We start from the raw sequence: 25,766 nt of genomic DNA, 5'->3' as shown, positions 1-25,766 counted from the left end.
GCTTCCAGGTGGAGAAGACCCTCGTGTGTCTTCCTTTGTCCTTCCCCGGCCCGCGTTCACTGACACACGAAAAAAATGGTTGAGAAGGCGACCCACCAACATTATTGGGGCGTACCTCTATTGCGCCGTTCATGGCAGCGGTGCAAATGGATAAAAAATGAACAATATTAATGTCCAATTTGACGTGGCTCGTTTCGGATGTCCTACTTTTGCAAGGAGTAAAGATCCCGTTTGATTTAAAGGGGTTCCATAGAAAATTTGTAGTATTAAATCCTATTGAATTTTTTTCCTACGATGATGTTCAATTTGTAGGATTTATTCTGGTAGCAATGTTATCAAATATGCCCTAATCTTGTTCTAGTGTGAGCATCTCCAATAGATGATTTATATTTGAGGAGGTGATGTAAATCCTAACTTTTACATCATCCGAGGCAAAAAAATAACTTCTCCAAACCTAGAACACGGAGTAATAGTGGACCGAGGGAGTACATCATCTTGTAAACTTAAAACTAAGTTGATGATGTAAAATTGGGGATTTGCTAGTTCTCACCTAGCTGAGAATTAGGTTTGTGCTCAGTCAACTTTTACACCATTTGATTTGCTTTGTGATTCGTGTTACTCATGAGTTGCAACTTGAATTGCCTCGTTCCTAGTCGACTGAGAAATAGTCACTCCCGTAAAATTCACATTTTAAGATGTACTCCGTACTAAAAGTTATAGGGTATTTATTAGGGTTAAGTGCACTTTTAGCCCCTTAGGTCTTGCGAAAGTTTAATTTTGGTCCATCACATCTGTTTTGGTCTAAATCTGCCCTCAAAGTCTTAATTAAGTTTTTTTTCTGATCCCTAACAACGGTTTAATAATGGTTGAACCGTTTTTACTCTTTTTTTTCAACCATCCATGGACATAATTGGCTAGTTTTAATCTACCTGTGATCATTTTTTCTCAGTCAATAAATAGAAAAATACCCTTGTCCTAACACACATGTGTGCCGTCTCCACCTTTTTTGCTCGATGCAGCAGTCCTCGGCACTTCAGCCGCCTCCGCCTTTCCTCCTGACGCCAAAGCCCTGGCATGTCCGCCGATTTTGCATTTCTCGCGCGGCTTATCGACCCTAGTAGTATGAGGCGCCATCGCTAGGTGTTGGGGAAGAGTTAGGGTTACTACAACAAATGGATAATGATCATGATCTCGCCGGTGAACGTTCAAAATGCTAATTGCATAATTTATCTCAAGGTCAGACAGTCCACGTACGTGGACTGAACCTGTCCAAATCTGTCCACGGTGGTAAAAAAGAATCAACCATCGTTAAACCGCTACCCGAGACCAAAATTTGACTTAATTAAGAGTTTGATAGCAGGTTTAAACTAAAACAAATTTAAGGGACCAAAATTAGACTTTTATGATACATGAGGGACCAAAAGTGCACTTAACCATATTTATTTTGGATATCCTAAAATACATCATGGGATGCACTGGTTGCCGTTGAAACGAGACCGAGCGCGTAATTCTGTCCGATCCGGCTGTCACACACGGTCCTAGTTGCAGTACAAGGGCGGCAGCATCTCGAAATAATATCTTGAGCCACTACTAGTCGCAGCGATATCCCCTCTGCTCTCGCCTCTCTACGCGTTCTCTCTCTCTCCTCCACCCCGTCGGCTCAGGCGAAAGGGGAAAAGCACGGGCTAGGGTTTAGCCTGCCGCCCCGCCGCAGCCGCCAGGGTTTACTCCTCTCGCCCCCCCTCCTCCCGCCCGACGTGCCGGGGCGATGGACGCGGCGACGCTCGACGACGTGATCCGCCGCCTCCTGGAGGCGCGCGGCGGCCGCACGGCGCGCCCCGCGCAGCTCACCGACCCGGAGATCCGCCGCCTCTGCGCCGCCGCCAAGGACGTCTTCCTCAGCCAGCCAAACCTCCTCGAGCTCGAGGCGCCCATCAAAGTCTGCGGTAACCACCTGCTCCCTCCCTCCCTCCAACCCCACACCTGCCTCTCTTCTATCCACAGCCAGCCCCCCGTTTGCGCTGTGTTGCGCCCGTCTTCTTCTCGAGCGACCACCCTCACGTCTGTCTGCTTTCCTATGCCGAGCTCAGGCGCTCTTCTTGTTCCAAGCTACTCAAGATTTGCTGCTTTTTACTCCGAAAAGTTGGGTATTTTGATTTGGGGCTAGGTGCTATTGGAATCCCTACTCCCTCTGTAGAAAAAACAAGTTCTTGTGGGTTCGTACCTTCCTGTCTATCATCCTGGGATTGAAAAATTTTTCTCGTTTGGGAGGTAGAGTCGGCATGATTCACCTTCTTCTCATATCTTTCGCGTTGACCCCATGATGAATTTCTCAGCTTGCAGATAACGTGTCATCGACTTGGAATGTCAAACCTCAAGTCGCTGTCTGTTTTTTTTATACAGAAGAGATTGCGTTCCGAACTCTTGACAGTTTCGTGGCAATGTCTATGTTTCTTTTTTCCATTATTAGTACTTCAGGGTTGAGCGGAAGATAAGGTATACATGCTATTAGAGACACGTTCAGATTAAGATATGGCTTTCCTCAACAAAAGCAAATATACCAGCTGCAAGACGTGTATCCCTTAACTCTGACGCCTACGAAATGTTCTGTGGCATGCAGAAGCGGGACACCTCAATAGATACATATATATGGACCAAGAAATTAAAACTGAAAAAAAAACTAACGGCCGAGGCGCCCGTAGAAGGCTTGTAGTCGCCGTCTTCGTCGGAGCTCTCGTCCTTGGGATCCACCTTTGGCGGTGGCACGGCGGAGCTGCAGCCTTGGCTGGGGTCGCCACGTCGGCACGGTGGAGAGTCCTCCACCTTGACGATGATGCTGCCTCCTTCTTCGCCTCGGACCTCGTCCACGCCTCCGCGAAGTCGTCCGTGGCTGGCAACATTCGCTGAACGACGTGAGCATCTGGGCCAGCTGGCTCAGGAAATCCTCTTGAGCCCAGAGGTGGAGCCGTCGTCAATCTCCCTTTTGGGGTCCTAGACGATTGCGGGCTGCCGATGCGGAGGGTGCTGCTCGCGGAGGCCCTCAACGAGGACCTCGAAGATGCCGAGGAGGATGAGGACCCCGACACCATCCTCCGCGGTGCCCACCGCTGTTGGAGCGACAGGAACTCCAGCCGCGGCTCGTTGCCGCTCGCGATGTGCTTGAGGACGGTGGCGAGCGTGCGTTCGAGCGCGCCCCACCAGATCCGCCGCGCCATGGACTTCTTGTTCGGCGGCGGGCCGTTCTTGTCGTAGCGGGAAAGCTCGAATAGGCGCGATGGGGATCCCGCCCGCGCTCAACCTCCAGCTGCTGGGAACGCGCATGTCTGGTGGACCATGTACCCCGCCTCCTGCCTGGGCTTCGTCCTCGTGGAGGGTACGGAGGCTGAAGCCGTTAGCGGTGGCGCCGTCTCCCTCGAAACACTTGGCCATGGCGCCGTTGGCTCTAGGGTTTTGTTTTCTGTGTGGCGGAGGCGAAGGGAGAGAAGACGAGATCTAGGGTTTTGTGTTCGGCGGAGGGGATACAAATAGGCGGGGGAGGCGCGTCGGGACGGGTGGCACGGCATTTACGTACAAACAATGTTCGCAAACAATGTTCAAATAATAATGTTACACGACAACATTGTTAGCTGAACATTGTTTTGCTAAACATTGTTTTTGAACATTGTTTCGGAACATTGTTCTCTTAACATTGTTTCTAGAAGATAGTGTTAAGACTTGCTGCTTGCTTCTCCGGATACAGTTGGAACCAAACAAAGAAGTACCATTTCGATGATTCGGAAACAATGTTTAAACGGGAAATTATGTTAGTACAAACAATGTTCCGAAACAACGGTCGGAAACATTGTTTTAATGTCCCAAAGCAATTATGGTAGTGGGCTGGGAGTGCCGGCAGCTAAAACGCGTTCTGCCGGCCCAAAAAGAACTTCGGGGCGCGTGGCTAGAAGCAAAAAGGGCCGCCGGCACCCCCATAGCCGTTTGGGTGGGGTGGGGTGGGGGGGGTGAAGAGGGGCGACTGGAGATGCTCTGAGTCCTTTAAATTGCTGTTAAGGGTTGTTTGATTTTTTCAAGAGGAAAGTGTGCAATCTTGATAACTTACTTATCCTTATTTAGAGTGAACAAATCATCATACTCTAGACATGAATGCATTGAAATGCATGTTTCGCCCCTTAATCACGGAGGCGGTAGAAAAATTGTCGGCCACATGCGCATGTAACCGTTCTGGACCATGAAACTGCTGCTGCAGTGGGAGTGAGTATTGGAGTTCCCAGATTCCAAGCCATATCAGATGATGTGCTTGCGGCGAATTTCAAATTCCTGATTTGTGCTAATGTATTTTTGGGAATTTGCAGCTGAGGTGAACATAGGTGCTAGGTGGGCATAATTTGGTGTATCATTTGGAATTAGCTTACTCTAATATATGGTGGTATTGATATTTGCATCTGAAGGTTATATAGCAAATATAATGGAAACTGTCCCATGAAAGGATTATTTTTCCACATCGTGTACCCTATTAGTGTGTTAAGTCCATATGTATATGTTTGTTATATTACCAGATCTGTACACTATTGCACTTTTTTTCTCGCGTACCTTGGATTGAGATTGTAAACACTGTTTGCCAGATTTGCTGTCTAAATTTGTCAGTATAAACAAAGTCCAATGGTATGATGATTTAAAAGCATGTTCAGCATTTTAACTGCCTCTTTACTCACTGCAGGGGACATCCATGGCCAATACTCTGACCTTCTTCGGTTATTTGAGTATGGTGGCTTCCCACCAGAGGCGAACTATTTATTTCTGGGTGACTATGTTGATCGTGGCAAACAGAGTATTGAAACAATATGCCTTCTCCTTGCATACAAGATAAAGTACCCAGAGAACTTCTTTCTCCTTAGGGGAAACCATGAATGTGCCTCTATCAACAGAATTTATGGATTCTTTGATGAATGCAAGAGGAGGTTTAATGTTCGTCTCTGGAAGGTTTTCACTGATTGTTTTAACTGCCTGCCTGTTGCTGCACTTATTGATGATAAGATCCTGTGCATGCATGGGGGTTTATCGCCTGAACTAAAGAACATGGACCAGATACGTAATATTGCCCGTCCTGTGGATATTCCGGACCATGGTCTCCTTTGTGATCTACTGTGGTCAGACCCTGATAAAGATGTTGATGGCTGGGGTGAGAACGACAGGGGTGTGTCTTACACTTTTGGAGCTGATAAGGTTGCGGAGTTCCTTGAGAAACATGATCTAGATTTGGTCTGCAGGGCTCACCAGGTATGACTTCGCTCTAATCTTGAAGAACATTTTTCTAGCAAGTTACAAAGTTTGTTTCACCTGTGGTGTTCATCATTTGATATTGAGGGACAGAGATTTGGTGCACATGGGCACCAGTGATCTCGTTTTTTTCTAAAATTAAAAATAATAGTTTTGAGTTGTAAAAAATTCTGGAAAAAAATCCACACATAGTCAATGATGTATCCCTCAAACGGGAAAAAAATCAATTTCAAATAGTTAATACTTTGAGCTACACAAAAATGACAAAATTACAGATCTGAGTAGTCATTTTCAAATCTCGAAAACATATCAGAATTTGTCATTTTTGTCCAGGTCAAAATAAAAAGAATTTCGGATTGGTATTTTTCATGATTGTGGGATATATCAATGGTAATCTACAGAATTATTTTCATGATTTTTTATAACTTGTAAAAATATTTTTAATTTTTTTCAACTGAGCGAGAGCACTGGAGCTCGTGAGCTAAAAGCACTTTTCGGATATTGAGTACTTATAGACATTTGGCATGTCAACTGATGATTTTTCTACAACGAATAAATACTGTATACAAAATTCTTCAACTTGCAGATAAAGTGGCTAGCAAGCAACAGCCTTTTCGTGATATTTTTGTTATTAAGATTCGCCATCTAGTTAAAATCCCTTTAACATGCCCTTATTGTGGTAATTTGGTGGCCTTGTGTGAAAAGATTCCATAACTCTTTTCTCCTTATACTGAACATGCATTTTGTTGAAAATGAAGTGCATCGGTAAATTTGTGCATTGATATGGTTGGAACATATACTCAGCTGTAACATACTATTGTGGAAAAGGTGCATGCATGTCTTAGGGTGAGTTTGTCATTTGATATTGAACATATCAGTTTTTTTTTTTATTGTTCTGTGTGTGAGCACTCTTGCGAACCGTTTACACCATTTAGTGTGAGGAGGCCATGGGTCATAAATATTGTTAGGACTTGCTGTAAAGTCGAATTTTGTTAGATCACCTGGTATACAGTCTACTCATTCGGTTTGGAAGTTAACTCTCAGTTCATAAATGCTGAAGCTTTTACCTCTTCTAGACTTCTACATTTGGTAAATCAAGTTAGATTTGTGTTCAGCAATGTGTCTGACAGGCGTAAGTCAACCGGACTGCACCACCCAGGACCCCTTTTCTTGTATTCGTGCTATTAGAGAATACTTATTATCCTTGTGAAGCTGTCTATCTACAATTCAATTTCTTACACTGAATTTGCTATGCACAGGTGGTGGAGGATGGATATGAATTCTTTGCAAAACGCCAGCTTGTAACCATATTCTCTGCACCCAACTATTGTGGCGAGTTTGACAATGCTGGTGCTATGATGAGCATAGATGATTCACTAACATGCTCATTCCAGATCCTTAAGCCTTCTGATAAGAAAGGGAAAGCTGGAGGCAACATGTCAAAACCTGGAACACCGCCTCGGAAGATAAAAATCAATATTATTTAGGCAGATCCTGTCTAGTATGAACTGGGTAATTGTGATGGAGCACCCCCAAAACTTATTGTGGCGGTCCGGTGAACTACATGTTGAAATGTCAACCTGCGTGCTGTTGTCTTTGATGGTCTGATGCAGATCTGTCCTGCCATTCTGAAAAGAGCGGAACAGGAAACCATAACTGGGCAGTTTTTTGTGTGGATTATTTATTCCTTCTTACTCTGCTACGCATGTCAAAATGTTTATGCAATGGGAGGCGTCAGTAACATGGTCCTGCTATGGGGACTGGGAATCTTGAATGTAGATTCTGTTATGTTCTGTAGGTTGTTTTATCTGTATGTCTCTGCAAATGACTCACTAGCTTTAGTGAAAATGTCTTCTACTGATGCTAATGGTAGAGAATGACTGGTATTTTATACCAAAACTGCTGAGAATGTTGTAGGGTTTCGTCATTGCTATTCAAACAGTCCGGTTAAGTTTTATCTTAGTATGTGATGTTTTGTTAAGGTTTAGTGGGGTTATATGGGTGAAGCCATGCCAATGATTATCCCCCATTTGGGTCATGACTCATGAAGTCACGGTATCTACCGTATCCTGTAGATTATGTTATCTTTTGTACTAAGGGGGAAGCCCGTTCCTCCCACTCTTGGGCCCGGTTCTTTTGGCGGCTCCTCCGAGAAGCTGCCCTTCCCCAGCTTCCCCCAGGAAGTTGATGACAAAATTCTGTGAGGCTTCCAGGTCTGTACCAGTTGGCTTAATTTGTTGCATGATCTTTAGCTGTTCCTGCTGATTGAGCTCAAACCCTTTAAACTTGCAGTTGACATTGAACTAATCCATTTATCCGTCTAATCCCTGCCTATCAAAACAAGCGTTGAACTGTTGATTGTGGCTCGCGTGGAGTGTTCAGAGTCGTGGACTTCTTCGTTCCATCTCTTTTTTCTGTTCTCGAAATTATTTTTCGCTGACATAAGAGCATCTTGACCGGCGGCCCCGAAAGCATTTTGGGGGCTGGCAGCGAAAATGGGCTCGCACCGGTGCGCCCAAACGACATCGGCCAATTTTGGAGTCCAATAGAATCGCCGGCAACCTCGTGTCGGCCCCGTCGCCAAGGGCACGAATCGGACGCACCGGCACCTTGCGGCACATCTGAAAACGAGCGTGGGCTCCGCCTGGCAGCCATACACACCGATTTCCCACCTCCTGCACACGCTCGAGCCGACTCCCACCCCTCTAGATCGCCACCGTCGCCGTCACCGCCACGACCCCCCTGCTTGCAATAGACACCGCCGGCTGTCTAGGAACCGCCGTCCATCGACACGGCCGCCACCCCCTCGACCGGCGGCCGCTGTTTTGCACCGAACAGAGCTTGCCGCCACCGCGATAGTATCGCCCCGCACGCAAGGTGTTCGTTCGATTGCCGCGATGGACAGCGACGACGAGATGATGGTGCAGCTGTTCACGGAGGAGCAGAACGCTCAGGCTGTTCGGCGGCAATAGCAGCAGATGATTCTGACGAACATGTTGCGCGTTTGCCAGCCTTTCTTCGTCGTGCCTTGGCGCGGCGGTGATACGTCCCAAACGTATCTATGATTTCTTATGTTCCATGCTACTTTTATGATGATACTCACATGTTTTATACACATTATATGTCATATTTATGCATTTTCCGGCACTAACCTATTGACGAGATGCCGAAGAGCCGATTCTTGTTTTCTGCTGTTTTTGGTTTCAGAAATCCTAGTAAGAAAATATTCTCGGAATTGGACGAAATCAACGCCCAGGGGCCTATTTTTCCACGAAGCTTCCAGAAGTCCGAAGAGGAGACGAAGTGGGGCCACGAGGCGCCGCCACAACAGGGCGGCGCGGCCAGCAAGGGGCCCGCGCGGCCCTGTTGTGTGGGGCCCCCGTGGCGCCCCTTGACCTGCCCTTCCGCCTACTTAAAGTCTTCGTCGCGAAACCCCCAGTACCGAGAGCCACGATACGGAAAACCTTCCAGAGACGCCGCCGCCGCCAATCCCATCTCGGGGGATTCAGGAGATCGCCTCCGGCACCCCGCCGGAGAGGGGAATCATCTCCCGGAGGTCTCTTCATCGCCATGATCGCCTCCGGATCGATGTGTGAGTAGTCCACCCCTGGACTATGGGTCCATAGCAGTAGCTAGATGGTTGTCTTCTCCTCATTGTGCTATCATGTTAGATCTTGTGAGCTGCCTATCATGATCAAGATCATCTATTTGTAATCCTTCATGTTGTGTTTGTTGGGATCCGATGAATATTGAATACTATGTCAAGTTGATTATCAATCTATCATATATGTTATTTATGTTCTTGCATGCTCTCCGTTGCTAGTAGAGGCTCGGCCAAGTTGATACTTGTGACTCCAAGAGGGGGTATTTATGCTCGATAGTGGGTTCATGCCTCCATTAAATGCGGGACGAGTGACGGAAAGTTCTAAGGTTGTGGATGTGTTGTTGCCACTAGGGATAAAACATCGATGCTTTGTCTAAGGATATTTGTGTTGATTACATTACGCACCATACTTAATGCAATTGTCTGTTGTTTACAACTTAATACTGGAGGGGGTTCGGATGATAACCTGAAGGTGGACTTTTTAGGCATAGATGCATGCTTGGATAGCGGTCTATGTACTTTGTCGTAATGCCCTGATTAAATCTCATAGTACTCATCATGATATATGTATGTGCATTGTTATGCCTTCTTTATTTGTCAATTGCCCAACTGTAATTTGTTCACCCAACATCTGCTATCTTATGGGAGAGACACCACTAGTGAACTATGGACCCCGGTCCTATTCTTTACATATGAAATACAATCTACTGCAATTGTTCTTTACTGTTCTTCACAAACAACCATCATCATCCACACTATACATCTAATCCTTTGTTTACAGCAAGTCGGTGAGATTGACAACCTCACTGTTACGTTGGGGCAAAGTTCTGTGATTGTGTTGTGCAGGTTCCACGTTGGCGCCGGAATCCCCGGTGTTGCGCCGCACTACACTCCGCCGCCATCAACCTTCAACGTGCTTCTTGGCTCCTACTGGTTCGATAAACCTTGGTTTCTTTCTGAGGGAAAACTTACTGCTGTGCGCATCACACCTTCCTCTTGGGGTTCCCAACGGACGTGTCATCTACGCGCATCAAGACTGTTTTCTGACGCCGTTGTCGGGGAGATCAAGACACGCTGCAAGGGGAGTCTTCCACATCCAATCTCTTTACTTTGTTTTTTTTCTTGCTTTGTTTTACTTTATTTACTGCTTTGTTTGCTCTTATATCAAAAACACAAAAAAATTAGTTGCTAGTTTTACTTTATTTACTGTCCTGTTCTCTATATCAAAAACACACAAAAAAAATTTGTTACTTGCATTTACTTTATTTAGTTTGCTTTATTTACTATTGCTAAAATGGGTACTGTTGAGAATACTAAGTTGTGTGACTTCACTAGCATAAATAATAATGATTTCCTATGCACACCTATTGCTCCACCTGCTACTACAGCATAATTCTTTGAAATTAAACCTGCTTTACTGAATCTTGTTATGAGAGAGCAATTTTCTGGTGTTAGTTCTGATGATGCTGCTGCTCATCTTAATAATTTTGTTGAACTATGTGAAATGCAAAAGTATAAGGATGTAGATGGTGACATTATAAAATTAAAATTGTTTCCTTTCTCCTTAAGAGGAAGAGCTAAAGATTGGTTGCTATCTCTGCCTAGAAATAGTATTGATTCTTGGACTAAATGTAAGGATGCTTTTATTGGTAGATATTATCCTCCCGCTAAAATTATATCTTTGAGAAGTAGCATAATGAATTTTAAGCAATTAGATAATGAACATGTTGCTCAAGCATGGGAGAGAATGAAATCTTTGGTAAAGAATTGCCCAACCCATGGACTCGACTACTTGGATGATCATCCAAACCTTTTATGCAGGATCGAACTTTTCTTCGCGGAACCTATTGGATTCAGCTGCTGGAGGTACCTTTATGTCCATTACTTTGGGGGCGGCAACGAAGCTTCTTGATGATATGATGATAAATTACTCCGAATGGCACACGGAAAGAGCTCCACAAGGTAAGAAGGTAAATTCTGTTGAAGAAACCTCCTCCTTGAGTGATAAGATTGATACTATTATGTCTATGCTTGTGAATGGTAGATCTAATGTTGATCCTAATAATGTTCCTTTAGCTTCATTGGTTGCCCAAGAAGAACATGTTGATGTAAACTTCATTAAAAATAATAATTTCAACAACAATGCTTATAGGAATAATTCTGGTAACAACTATAGGCCATATCTTGCTACTAATGGTAATAGTTATGGTAATTCTTATGGGAATTCTTACAACAATAATAGGAGTGAACCCCCTGGTCTTGAAGCCATGCTTAAAGAATTTATTAGTACACAAACTGCTTTTAACAAATCTGTTGAGGAAAAGCTCGATAAAATTGATATTCTTGCTTCTAAGGCTGATAGACTTGCCTCTGATGTTGATCTTTTAAAATTGAAGGTTATGCCTAATAAGGATATTGAAAATAAGATTGTTACTACAGCAAATGCCATCCAAGTTCGAATTAATGAGAATATTAGATTGATGGCTGAATTGCATGCTAGGTGGGAAAGAGAAGAAAATGAAAAACTAGCTAAAGAGAATAATGTAGCTAAAGTTTGGACTATTACCACCACTAGTAATGTTAATGATTCACATGTTGCTACACCCCCTACTATCAATGGTAAAATAATTGGTGTTGGCAATGTTACTACTCCTAGTGCAAAGCGTGCACTGAAACTGCTAAAACTGCTGAAATTGATAAAACTGCTGAAATTTTTCAAAATATTGGGGATAATGATTCCATTGCTGTAGATCATAATGGTTTAGACTTTGATGATTGTCACATCTCTGAAGTTATAAAGTTCTTACAAAAGCTTTCTAAAAGTCCCAATGCTAGTGCTATAAATTTGGCCTTTACAAAACATATTACAAATGCTCTCATAAAAGCTAGAGAAGAGAAACTAAAACTTGAAACTTCTATTCCTAGAAAGTTAGAAGATGGTTGGGAGCCCATCATTAAGATGAGGGTCAATGATTTTGATTGTAATGCTTTATGTGATCTTGGTGCAAGTATTTCGTTATGCCTAAGAAAATTTATGATATGCTTGACTTGCCACCATTGAAGAATTGTTATTTGGATGTTAATCTTGTTGATAATGCTATAAAGAAACCTTTGGGGAGGATTGATAATGTTCTTATTATGGTTAACAATAACCTTGTCCCCGTTGATTTTGTTGTCTTGGATATTGAATGCAATGCATCTTGTCCCATTATATTGGGAAGACCTTTTCTTCGAACTGTTGGTGCCACCATTGATATGAAGGAAGGTAATATTAAATATCAATTTCCTCTCAAGAAAGGTATGGAACACTTCCCTAGAAAGAGAATGAAGTTACCTTATGATTCTATTATTAGAACAAATTATGATGTTGATGCTTCGTCTCTTGATGTTACTTGATACACACTTTCGCGCCTAGCCGAAAGGCGTTAAAGAAAAGCGCTTATGGGAGACAACCCATTATTTTACTTCTGCACTTTATTTTATATTTGAGTCTTGGAAGTTGTTTACTACTGTAGCAACCTCTCCTTATCTTTATTTTAATGCATTGTTGTGCCAAGTAAAGTCTTTGATAGTAAAGCCAATACTAGATTTGGATTGCTGCGCAGGAACGGATTTCATGCTGTCACGAATTTGAGCAGTAGTCTCTGTAGAAAAATCAAACAAATCTGCCAATTTACGTGCGTGATCCTCAGATATGTACGCAACTTTCATTCAATATGGGCATTTTCATCTGAGCAAGTCTGGTGCCACTTTAAAATTCGTCTTTACGAACTGTTCTGTTTTGACAGATTCTGCCTTTTATTTCGCATTGCCTGTTTTGCTATGTTTGATAAATTTCTTTGTTCCATTAACTTTCAGTAGCTTTGTGCAATGTCCAGAAGTGTTAAGAATGATTATGTCACCTCTGAATATATGAATTATGCACTGACCCTCTAATGAGTTTGTTTTAAGTTTGGTGTGGAGGAAGTTTTCAAGGGTCAAGAGAGGAGGATGATACAATATGATCAAGAAGAGTGAAAAGTCAAAGCTTGGGGATGCCCCCGTGGTTCATCCCTGCATATTTTAAGAAGACTCAAGCGTCTAAGCTTGGGGATGCCCAAGGCATCCCTTCTTCATCGACAACTTATCGAGGTTCCTCTAGTGAAACTATATTTTTATTCCGTCACATCTTATGCGCTTTACTTGGAGCGTCTGTTTGTTTTTATTTTTGTTTTTGTTTGAATAAATCGGATCCTAGCATTCTTTGTTTGGGAGAGAGACACGCTCCGCTGCTTCGTATGAACACATATGTTCTTAGCTTTATCTTTAATGTTCATTGCGAAAGTTGGACTATTTCATTCATTGTTATATGGTTGGAAACGGAAAATGCCGCATGTGGTAAATGGTTTAATGTCTTGAATAATGTGATACTTGACAATTATTGTGCTCATATAGATCATGTTTAAGCTCTTGCATCATGTACCTTGTACCCATTAATGAATAACTACATAGAGCTTGTTAAAATTTGGTTTGCATGATTGATCTCTAGAGTCTAGATATTTTCAGGTTGAGGTGTTTGAACAACAAGGAGACAATGTAAAGTCTTATAATAGTTACAGTATATTCATATGTGAGCTTTGCTGCACCTTTTATACTTGAGTTTGCTTCAAACAACCTTGCTAGCCTAGCCTTGTATTGAGAGGAATTCTTCTCGTGCATCCAAATCCTTGAGCCAATAACTATGCCATTTGTGTCCACCATACCTACCTACCACATGGTATTTCTCCGCCATTCCAAAGTACATTACTTGAGTGCTACCTTTAAAATTTCTATTCTTTGCCTTTGCAATATATAGCTCATGGGACAAATAGCCTTAAAAACTATCGTGGTGAAGAATATGTACTTATGTGTCTTATTTCTTAATAAGTTGCTTGTTGAGCGGTAACCATGTTTCTGGGGACGCCATCAACTCTTTTACCTTTGTTGAATATCATGTGAGTTACTATGCATGTTCGTCTTGTCTGAAGTAAGGGCGGTTCTCACAATCAAATGGTTTGAGTATGCATACTGTTAGACAAGAACATTGGGCCGCTAACTAAAGCCATGATTCATGGTGGAAGTTTCAGTGTGGACAATCAATCCTCAATCTCTTAGGAGAATATTAACTGTTGTTGAATGCTTATGTATTAAAGAGGAGTCCATTATCTGTTGTCTATGTTGTCCCGGTATGGATGTCTAAGTTGAGAATAATCAAAAGCGAGAAATCCAATGCGAGCTTTCTCCTTAGACCTTTGTACAAGCGGCATAGAGGTACCCCTTTGTGACGCTTGGTTGAAACATATGCTATGCAATGATAATCAGTGTTAATCCAAGCTAATTAGGACAAGGTGCGAGCACTATTAGTATACTATGCATGAGGCTTGCAACTTATAAGATATCTTATACATAACACATATGCTTTATTACTACCGTTGACAAAATTGTTTCTTGTTTTCAAAATGAAAAGCTCTAGCACAAATATAGTAATCAATGCTTGCCTCTGCGAAGGGCCTATCTTTTACTTTATTGTTGAGTCAGTTTGCCTATTCTTTCTATCTCAGAAGCAAACACTTGTATCGACTGTGTGCATTGATTCTTACATGTTTACCTATTGCACTTGTTATATTACTTTGTGTTGACAATTATCCATGAGATAAATATGTTGAAGTTGAAAGCAACCGCTGAAACTTATATCTTCCTTTGTGTTGCTTCAATACTTTTACTTTGAATTTATTGCTTTATGAGTAACTCTTATGCAAGTCTTATTGATGCTTGTCTTGAAAGTATTATTCATGAAAAGTCTTTGCTATATGATTCATTTGTTTACTCATTATCTTCATCATTGCTTCGAATCGCTGCATTCATCTCATATGCTTTACAATAGTATGATCAAGATTATGATAGCATGTCACTTCAGAAATTATCTTTGTTATCGTTTACCTACTCGAGGGCGAGTAGGAACTAAGCTTGGGGATGCTTGATACGTCCCAAACGTATCTATAATTTCTTATGTTACATACTACTTTTATGATGATACTCACATGTTTTATACACATTATATGTCATATTTATGCATTTTCTGGCACTAACCTATTGACGAGATGCCGAAGAGCCAGTTGATGTTTTCTGCTGTTTTTGGTTTCAGAAATCCTAGTAAGGAAAATATTCTCGGAATTGGACAAATCAACGCCCAGGGGCCTATTTTTCCACGAAGCTTCCAGAAGTCCGAAGAGGAGACGAAGTGGGGCCACGAGGCGCCGCCACAACAGGGCGGCGCGGCCAGCAAGGGGCCCGCGCGGCCCTGTTGTGTGGGGCCCCCGTGACGCCCCTTGACCCGCCCTTCCGCCTACTTAAAGTCTTCGTCGCGAAACCCCCAGTACCGAGAGCCACGATACGGAAAACCTTCCAGAGACGCCGCCGCCGCCAATCCCATCTCGGGGGATTCAGGAGATTGCCTCCGGCACCTCGCCGGAGAGGGGAATCATCTCCCGGAGGTCTCTTCATCGCCATGATCGCCTCCGGATCGATGTGTGAGTAGTCCACCCCTGGACTATGGGTCCATAGCAGTAGCTAGATGGTTGTCTTCTCCTCATTGTGCTATCATGTTAGATCTTGTGAGCTGCCTATCATGATCAAGATCATCTATTTGTAATCCTTCATGTTGTGTTTGTTGGGATCCGATGAATATTGAATACTATGTCAAGTTGATTATCAATCTATCATATATGTTATTTATGTTCTTGCATGCTCTCCGTTGCTAGTAGAGGCTCGGCCAAGTTGATACTTGTGACTCCAAGAGGGGGTATTTATGCTCGATAGTGGGTTCATGCCTCCATTAAATGCGGGACGAGTGACGAAAAGTTCTAAGGTTGTGGATGTGCTTGTTTCCACTAGGGATAAAACATCGATGCTTTGTCTAAGGATATTTGTGTTGATTACATTACGCACCATACTTAATGCAATTGTCTCGTTGTTTACAACTTAATACTGGAGGGGTTCGGATGATAACCTCGAAGGTGGACTTTTTAGGCATAGATGCATGTCTGGATAGCGGTCTATGTACTTTGTCGTAATGCCCCGATTAAATCTCATAGTACTCATCATGATATATGTATGTGCATTGTTATGCCTTCTTTATTTGTCAATTGCCCAACTGTAATTTGTTCACCCAACATCTGCTATCTTATGGGAGAGACACCACTAGTGAACTGTGGACCCCGGTCCTATTCTTTACATCTGAAATACAATCTACTACAATTGTTCTTTACTGTTCTTCGCAAACAACCATCATCGTCCACACTATACATCTAATCCTTTGTTTCCAGCAAGCCGGTGAGATTGACAACCTCACTGTTACGTTGGGGCAAAGTTCTGTGATTGTGTTGTGCAGGTTCCACGTTGGCGTCGGAATCCCTGGTGTTGCGCCGCACCACACTCCGCCGCCATCAACCTTCAACGTGCTTCTTGGCTCCTACTGGTTCGATAAACCTTGGTTTCTTTCTGAGGGAAAACTTACTGCTGTGCGCATCACACCTTCCTCTTGGGGTTCCCAACGGACGTGTCATGTACGCGCATCAGGCGGCTCAAAGCCAGGCAAGAGGAGGAACATCAACCAGCATCCTGAAGCCGGCGCAATGCTGCTTGACGCCGACTACTTCAACGATGACGCGACTCATTCGCCGAAGCAATTTCGGCGCCGGTTTAGGATGAACAAGGAGCTATTCTTGAAGATTGTCCACAACGTCAGGGAGTACGACAAGTACTTCATGGCCTAGAAAGATTGCACAGGTTTGTGGGGCTTCACCTCAATTCACAACTGCACTGCTGCAATGCGTTGTCTTGCATACGGAGCTCCTCCAGATAGAGCCAATGACTACCTACGGATGACAGAGTCGACATGTACAGAGACTCTCTATAGGTTCTGCCGAGCCATCATAGCGGTGTTTGCTAAAGACTATTTGAGAGCACCAAGAGAAGATGATACAGCTCGGATCCTGCAAAAGAATGCAGCAAGAGGGTTTCCTGGGATGCTTGGAAGCATTGACTGTATGCATTGGGGCTGGAAGAATTGCCCTTTTGCTTGGCAGGGGATCTACAAGGGGAATACTGGTGAGTGCAGTGTCATTCTTGAGGCGGTGGCAGACCATGAGCTTTGGATTTGACATGCATTTTTTGGCATGGCAGGAACAAATAATGATATCAACGTGCTGCACCGCTCTCCAGTGTTTGCCAGGCTAGTTGAGGGACAATCTACTGCCGTGAACTTTGAGGTAAATAGCCACGCATACAACAAGAGGTGCTATCTAGCTGATGGTATCTACCCGAAGTATGCTACATTTGTGAAGACAATTCCTCTCCATCAAACGAGATGGAAGCATATTTTGCAACATGCCAGGAAGCAACACGCAAGGTGCAGGGATTCGTTGCATAGAAAACAAAAAATTTCCTACCGCGAGAACGCAATCCAAGCCAAGATGCAATCTAGAAGACGGGAGCAACGAGGGGATGATCAAGACTCACCCTTGAAGATTTCCAAAGCCTATAAGAGTAGGCTCTTATTGCTGCGGTAGACGATCACTTGCCGCTTGCAAAAGCGCGTAGAAGATCTTGATCACGGTGCCACGATCGGGCAGCACCTCCGTACTCGGTCACACGTTCGGTGTTGATGAAGACGACGTCCTTCTCCCCGTTCCAGCGGGCAGCGGAAGTAGTAGATCCTCCTCGGAATCCCGGCAGCACGACGGCGTGGTGGCGGTGTTGATGGAGATCTCCGGCGGAGCTTCGCTAAGCATATGCGGGAGAAGTAGTGGAGGAGGGGTGCTAGGGTTTGGGGAGAGGGGGTGCCATGGGCGCCGGCCTCAAGGGGGCAGGGGTGGTGCGGCCAAGCCATGTGGCTTGTGGTGGCCGGCCCCCTCCCCTATGCCCCTCATTATATAGGTGGAACCCCAAGTGTTGGACTATAAGTCTTCGAATAAGACCCCAACACAAGAACCTTCCATGTAGTAGGGAAACCTACCCAAGGTGGGACTCCCACCCAAGTGGGATTCCCACCCTTCCATGAAGGGGGGTGGCCGGCCCCCTTGGTGGAGTCCACCTTGGACTCCCCCCTCTAGGGTTGGCCGGCCATGGGGAGGTGGAGTCCCTCCGGGACTCCTCCTTCCTTAGTGATTTCTTCCGGACTTTTCTAGAACCTTCCATAAATGCACCGGATCATTTCCAAACTTGGAATATGACTTCCTATATATGAATCTTATTCTCCGGACCATTCCGGAACTCCTCGTGATGTCCGGGATCCCATCCGAGACTCCGAACAATATTTCGAACTCCATTCCATATTCAAGTTCTATTATTACAACATCAAACCTTAAGTGTGTCACCCTACGGTTCGTGAACTATGTGGACATGGGTGAGAACTCTCTCCGACCAATAACCAATAGCGGGATCTGGAGATCCATAATGGCTCCCACATATTCAACGATGACTTAGTGATCGAATGAACCATTCACATACGATACCAATTCCCTTTGTCACGCGATATTTTACTTGTCCGAGGTTTGATCATCGGTATCACTCTATACCTTGTTCAACCTCGTCTCCCGACAAGTACTCTTTACTCGTACCGTGGTATGTGGTCTCTTATGAACTTATTCATATGCTTGCAAGACATTAGACGACATTCCACCGAGAGGGCCCGAGTATATCTATCCGTCATCGGGATGGACAAATCCCACTGTTGATCCATATGCCTCAACTCATACTTTCCGGATACTTAATCCCACCTTTATAACCACCCATTTACGCGAGTGGCGTTTGATGTAATCAAAGTACCTTTCCGGTATAAGTGATTTACATGATCTCATGGTCGAAAGGACTAGGTAACTATGTATCGAAAGCTTATAGCAAATAACTTAATGACGTGATCTTATGCTACGCTTAATTGGGTGTGTCCATTACATCATTCATATAATGATATAACCTTGTTATTAATAACATCCAATGTTCATGATTATGAAACTAATCATCTATTAATCAAAAAGCTAATTAAGAGGCTTACTAGGGACTCCTTGTTGTTCACATAACACACATCTATCAATGTTTCGGTTAATACGATTATAGCATGGTATGTAAACATTATCATAAACATAAAGATATATTATAATAACCATTTTATTATTGCCTCTTGGGCATATCTCCAACAGTCTCCCACTTGCACTAGAGTCAATAATCTAGTTTACATATTGTTGCGGTCAGAAACCCACCGGCGGGCAGCGACTGGCAACACCGAGCCGGGAACAACTAGGGCTGCGGCTGGCCCCAGTCCCTCAGAGCGACGGCCCGCAAAGCCTTCTGGTCACACGTCCGATGCTGTCGCAAGGGCGTGCCACCTGACCTATACCTGGTCGTGAAGGTGTTGGATGATGCCTCGCTTAGTTTCTGCATGGCATACACGTAAACGTTAAATACGAGCCTCGATCGGCTCTCGAGGTTGTCCCGTGAATCGGCTCAAAGAGCCGATCCACCCATGATTCGTACGAGGTGTACGAATATATGGTGGTCCTGCTTGATCAAGATAAAGCTAAAACGATCTACGACGATTTAGGGTTTTCACCGCATAATCGGATCATCCTACTCACGATTGGGCCTCGCGCTCGCGTACGGCGATCGTAAGCCGATCCTAGACAGGGCCTAAAAACCAACACGAGGTTGATCCCCGGAACCTCCTGTCTAGGGCTAGCAAACTACACCCTACACGCCGCTGGATCCTCCAACCCTTTGTAAGGCCTAACTATTGCGTATGTTAAACTAATCCTTGAAGAACAAGGAGCAACCGTAACGGATCGGATCTACTAAACAATGATCAAGCGGGGTGCCGACCCTACACCTAAGATAGGTGTAAGGGCGGCTAGATGTATACGGGTTGCACTACGACAAGCATATGATACGAAGAACAATGCTAACCCTAACACATCTAAGATAACTACGTTGCTCGCCATCAAAAAGGCTTCAACACGAGCAACGCATGAACAACGTGAAGCTTGTGCTGCCTAGATCGCAAGATGCGATCTAGGCAGCATGGTGCTTACCAGGAGAAACCCTCGAGACGAAGGAGTTGGCGATGCGCCGAGATTGATTGTGTTGAACGTTGGTTGTTGTTTTTTTCATAAACCCTAGATACATATTTATAGTCCAGGGGACTTTCTAACTCAAGCGTGCACCTAACCGTGCACGGGTAAAACTCTAACTCCTAACCGACACGTATCCTACTATGGTACAGATACACGGGCAATTAGCCCAAACTTGGTACACAAGGCCGATTCACGTATTTCTTCCATGTATATTCTTCAAACCCATCTTGATCGCGGCCCACCTCTGACTCGGTCAAATTCTGGTGATAACACATGCCCCCCTGGTTTTGGAAATGACATTCCCAAAATCATTATGCTTTCTTTCGTCGGGTCATGTCGTGGCAGAGCAGGACGGCCGCAGAACCTTCCATCATTTCGCCCCGTCTCCTGGGCTTCTCTGCACGAATTGATAATTTCGGCATCACGTCCTCGAGAACCGTCACGGCATTAAATCTCCACTACACCCCCTTTATTTATCTGTGCCGAACGGTTCGCCACTTCATCCTTCTGCTCCAGACTAGCCTTCAGCCAAAAAACCCTCTCCTTTCATAGCCATGTCGCCCTCTTCCTCCTCTTCCGTTTCCCTCCAATCCTCCTCCTCAAGCAAGTCGATTCCAGAGTCCAACCAGATGGAGGCGTACAACCGGCGCGCTCCCAAGCATTGGGACAAGCGGGAGTGGGACTTCGATCTCGTGCCAGAGGGCGAGGACCTCGTCTGGTCAGATGGGGCCATGCCCCTAACTGACGGGGAGGATGACCTCCGATTCCTGATCGACGGAGCACTGGAGGCGGAGAGCGACGACGACGACTCTCCCTTCCGGGGTAAATTCACCTCCGTCACCAAAGAAGAAGAGGATGACGAAGACGAAGACATCTCCTCCGACATGAAGAAGGAACGAGAGGACAACACCTCCTCCGATGAACCGCCGCCAAAGCGCATCCGTGGCTGGGCTTGGTCAGATGAGGATGATGACGATGACGAGGAAGAAGCCTCCGCTGAAGGTTACAGTAGCAGCAACGAGGAGCTCGCCGACAGCAGCAATGACGATGGCTACCCCAGCGACGGCGAAGATAGCAACAGCCCTTAGAGTAGGGATCTACTAGCATAGGATTAGCTGTAGTAATCTGTTCCTCTTGTCGAACAATCGGCTCCTCTTTGTAAGAAATCTTATTATCAATGAAAAAACTTCCTTTAATTTTGCCGATGTCCCTCATGCTGATTTAGCCGTTTGTTAGCCTAACCAATGCTCAATGGCAACGCATTAGCTTCTCACAATAATCTGCGAGACAGGCCAATTCAGTCATCCCTCCAAGTTAGCCAACTCCGCCGATGATGATAGCACCTGACACAGCTATTCGCAGAAGGCTGGTGATTTGGTCTTGAGCGGGCGCCCTGGAACTGGTTGCGGAGTCCCATTAAGATGAGAACAGTAATGAATCAGCCAAACGTGTCACCATCGGCTTCCAAGTTACAATGCAGAACCAGCCGATTTCAACAAAATCGGCTCTCTATAGCAAAGGGTCTTTTAGGACAAACTGCCCCCCGAGCCTCAGTCAAGGCGAGCAAGGTAGTGAATCAGCCAAACGTGCCGCTATTGGCCTCACGTCATAATGCAGAGCCAGCCGATTTCTGCAAAATCGGCTCCTCAGAGCAGAGAATCTTCAGGGCGAGGTGCCCCCCGAGCTTCCTCAGTCCACCTCTTGCGCCTTGCTGGTCAGATCGGCTCCTTTCCTTCGACGGATTTGATGCAACCCATCCTTAACCTGATCTGCACGTCCATGCTGCTCTTGGCATTGGTCAGGGTCATGCGGACTCGAATATTTGCATGAGGAGTTCTTCCAGTAGAGTCTCTCTTCGTGGCCCACTTCCTGCTCAATGCATCGGCTTATGTTGTACTCCTTTGAGTCGATGGCCATGCATCGGCTTTCTATCCTTAAGTTGATGTCTGCGCATCGGCTGTGCTTAAATTTTTTTGAATTTTTTACGGCCGATTTATGTATCGGCCCCCATACTTCAATACCCATCATCAAAAAATATCTTGGGCTGCTGGGCATTTGAAAGATACTCCTACTTCATATCCTCGTGTTTTATCCACCTAGGTGCCCCCCGAGCCGATTCTTTCAAGGGACTTGATGGTATCGTCTCTTCAAGTATTCCCTGTTGGATCGAATGTTGAACCCAGGTAGAATGTACAGTGAGGATAATTTTTTGGCCGATTGCTGGAATCGGCCTCCACGTTGAATTGCTCAATGAAGGTTTTGTAATGTTCCTCCATAAATCCTTGGGGCCGATCTCCTGGATTGGCATCGCCACGTTTGTCCATAGACGCTGCGTTCGCTACACGGTCGGGCCCGTGGACAAGACCAACCTAGTCCCATCCTGTGTCACGTTGATGTGCTCGCAGTCGTCGAAATTGGGTGCCTCGTGTAATCCTGGAGCACCAAACTTCGTTGGAAGGACGAGCACCATGTTCGTGCCAGCCGATGTCTCATCATCGGCTTTCCTTTGCTTGGGGCGCCACTCTTTTCTTTGTGGCCGACCTTCTTCGTCCAGGGTTCGCTGAATTTTGGCGGCCAGATCAGGCCGTGCCTTCCTCAACGTGTGCGGTATAATCTTTCGGCTTCCTCCAACCCACGCAGACGCTGAACCCTTCGCTTCTGGGAACGGCCGAGCCCATCAGGGCACCACCTTGGCCGATGATACTTGTCTTCTTCATCATCGTCCTCTAGTTCCTCGAGATCTTCCACCCGAGCGGACTCAGCATGCTTGTTCCGAGGCGGGAGAGGCCCTAGACGCTTGAACACGGACACGTTAGCTGCATCCTTCTTCTTCGTTTACATTCGGGCAATTGCCGATTGTAGGCAATCGGCTCATTCCCGAATCCCAGCAGTGTCCGAAGAAGGGGCAGTCCCAGTGCCTATCCACGTCGTCTTGCTCCCTCGACTTTTCCTTGACGTGGCGCTCATATCGCTCCTCGTCGTGATCATGCCGACGACGTCTCCTGTCGTCCCTAGCCAGACGATCCTTTTCATCTTCGTCGTCGTATCGTCGGTGTTGGTCATACTGACTCACATACTTATTGAGGAGGTGATCAGAGAGAGGTCGCTGATATCTTATGTTCTTCACTTCTCCCTCTGTGACATAGCGCTTGCCGTCGTGGCGGAGCCGATCGCGTGGAGCGGCTTCCTCTCGTGTCTTTGCTATGAGAGCAGCTGCCCTCATCTCCGTCCTTACCAGAGGGGTGCCCGGGTCCCACCATGTTGATATTGCACGAGAAATCTGGCTGGCACCCTCCATGGTAAGTATACTCCACCATGTTAACGGCGGGGAAGGGGTGTGTGTCGACTTTCATGGCGTACTGGTTGAAAATTAACCGCCCTTTTTCTATCGCCATTTGTATCTGCTGACGCCACACTCCGCAGTCGTTAGTGGTGTGGGTGAACGTGTTATGCCACTTGCAGTATGGCTTTCCGTTCAGCTCCTGCACCGTAGGGATCTTGTGGCCTTCGGGTACCTTTATATGCTTCTCCGTGAGTAAGAGATCGAAAATCTGCTCAGTTTTGGTCACGTCGAAGTCGAACCCTTTTGGAGGGCCTTGTGGCTTCACCCATTTGCGGGACACGGGGCCTGCCGCTCGAGTCCATTCAGCCACTGCTACCTCTCGATCTCCCGCAGCACCTTCATCCTCGTCCGCCTCAACCAGGGTCACCGCACGCTTGAATTTGTCCTGGTAACCATCCGGGTGGCGCCTGTTCATATGCCGACAGCCTTCGCACCATGTGCGCCAATGAAGGGTAGTCCGCTTGGGAGGCCACGTCCTTGATCGATGATGAGAGACCCACCACCGCCAACTCGATCGCTTCTTTTTCACTTACGTGAACCGAATAGCATCGGTTCCTAATGGTCCCGAAGCGCTGGATGTATTCCGACACTGTTTCCCCGCGCCTCGTCGTACTTGTGCTAGATCGGCAATGCCAGCCTCGGAAGCCTCCGAGTGATACTGCTCATGGAACTGCTCTTCCAACCGCTTCCAAGTCCGGATTGAGTTCGGTGGCAGCGATGTGTACCACCCGAAAGCCGATCCCGTGAGGGACCGTGCGAAGAACCTCACACGCAGCTCGTCCGATGCCGAGATCGTGCCCGAGCTGTGCCAAATATCGGCTCACATGCTCGATGGAGCTGGAACCATCTGATCCACTAAACTTTGTGAAGTCCGGGAGCCGATATTTGGGTGGTAGCGGGATCAATTCGTACTCGTTGGGGTACGGCTTGGTATAGCCGAACGTCTTCCTTTTCGGCATCATGCCGAACCGATCTTTCGGAATTGTACAAATCTGATCCGCGGTGATGGCTGAAGGTGTCGAACCCCGAAGATTCGCCGGGGTGGCATACTTAACCAGCCATGCTTGCTTTTCCGAGCTCCGAGCCAACTGCAGGAGCTGGGCTCTGGAGGTTTGTCGGAGTAGCGTACTTAGCTAGCCACGTCTGCTTCTCGAGATCTGTTCCCGACGTTCCTCCTGCTGTTCCAGAGACCCCTGCTGTTGCAGCCTGGTTCGAGAGTGCCCAGGTACTGCAGTCTGGCACATATGCGCGCGCGTATCCGTGCGGGATCTCCTTGGGCGCCTCAGGTAAGAATTGGTAGTCACTAGGGTCACCACCAATCTTGTAGACGACGTATGCCGATGAGTTCGGCACTTCTGGTGCTGCCAACGCGAACGGCAGCGGTGGATGGGACCGGAGTGGCATCTCTCCTTTGTAAGTCCCCGGAGCTGGTCCCGACGGAGAATACCGATGGCTCATGATTTCCTGGATCACGCGCGAGCGACACGCTCCAAAGTGTTCACCAGGCTCTCGAGTGGCGGTGCAGCGAATGAGCCACCATGAAGTTGATCTCCTGACGCAGCGACCCGGTGCGTTCTTCCGACGGGCGGACAGGTCCACTCCATCGAGCGCGCCTTCAGGTGAGAACCCCTTCCACCCGATGCCATGGGAGCGGGTTCGTGGAAAGAGCCGATGAGTTCGGCTTCGAGGACTGCCTTGATCTCGTCATGCTTCTTCTTGAGCTCGTCGGTCGGATCCTCGTACTTGACCGGAGTGCTTTCCGCCATCTCGGATGTAGATGGCGATGCGGTGGATGTCGAAGATTGTCCCACCGGGCGTGCCGGAATGTGTTGCGGTCGGAAACCCACCGGCGGGCAGCGACCGGCAACACCGTAGAGCCGGGAACAACTAGGGCTGCGGCTGGCCCCGGTCCCTCGGAGCGACGGCCCGCAAAGCCTTCCGGTCACACGTCCGATGCTCGTCGCAAGGGCGTGCCACCTGACCTATACCCGGTCGGGAAGGTGTTGGATGATGCCTCGCTTAGTTTCCTGCATGGCATACACGTAAACGTTAAATACGAGCCTCGATCGGCTCTCAGGTTGTCCTGTGAATCGGCTCAAAGAGCCGATCCACCCATGATTCGTACGAGGTGTACGAATATATGGTGGTCAAGATAAAGCTAAAACGATCTACGACGATTTAGGGTTTTCACCGCATAATCGGATCATCCTACTCACGATTGGGCCTCGCGCTCGCATACGGCGATCGTAAGCCGATCCTAGACAGGGCCTAAAAACCAACACGAGGTTGATCCCCGGAACCTCCTGTCTAGGGCTAGCAAACTACACCCTACACGCCGCTGGATCCTCCAACCCTTTGTAAGGCCTAACTATTGCGTATGTTAAACTAATCCTTGAAGAAC

The 25,766-nt window shown here is 46.3% G+C and overlaps 1 protein-coding gene across 1 annotated transcript; it reads left to right on the top strand.

Annotated features, from left to right (window-relative positions):
- Nucleotides 1-1,748: 1,748 nt before the first annotated feature.
- LOC124685094 (serine/threonine-protein phosphatase PP1) lies at nucleotides 1,749-7,236 on the top strand. The gene is made up of 3 exons (XM_047219400.1): nucleotides 1,749-1,946; nucleotides 4,715-5,274; nucleotides 6,534-7,236. Exons 1-3 carry the CDS (start codon nucleotides 1,769-1,771, stop codon nucleotides 6,759-6,761), a joined length of 966 nt encoding a protein of 321 aa, XP_047075356.1. The 5' UTR covers nucleotides 1,749-1,768; the 3' UTR covers nucleotides 6,762-7,236.
- Nucleotides 7,237-25,766: the final 18,530 nt, after the last annotated feature.

The sequence above is a fragment of the Lolium rigidum genome, chromosome 1 (assembly GCF_022539505.1).
Source record: "Lolium rigidum isolate FL_2022 chromosome 1, APGP_CSIRO_Lrig_0.1, whole genome shotgun sequence".
Classification (NCBI taxonomy): Eukaryota; Viridiplantae; Streptophyta; class Magnoliopsida; order Poales; family Poaceae; genus Lolium; species Lolium rigidum.
This window is presented reverse-complemented; position numbering and strand designations above follow the sequence as displayed.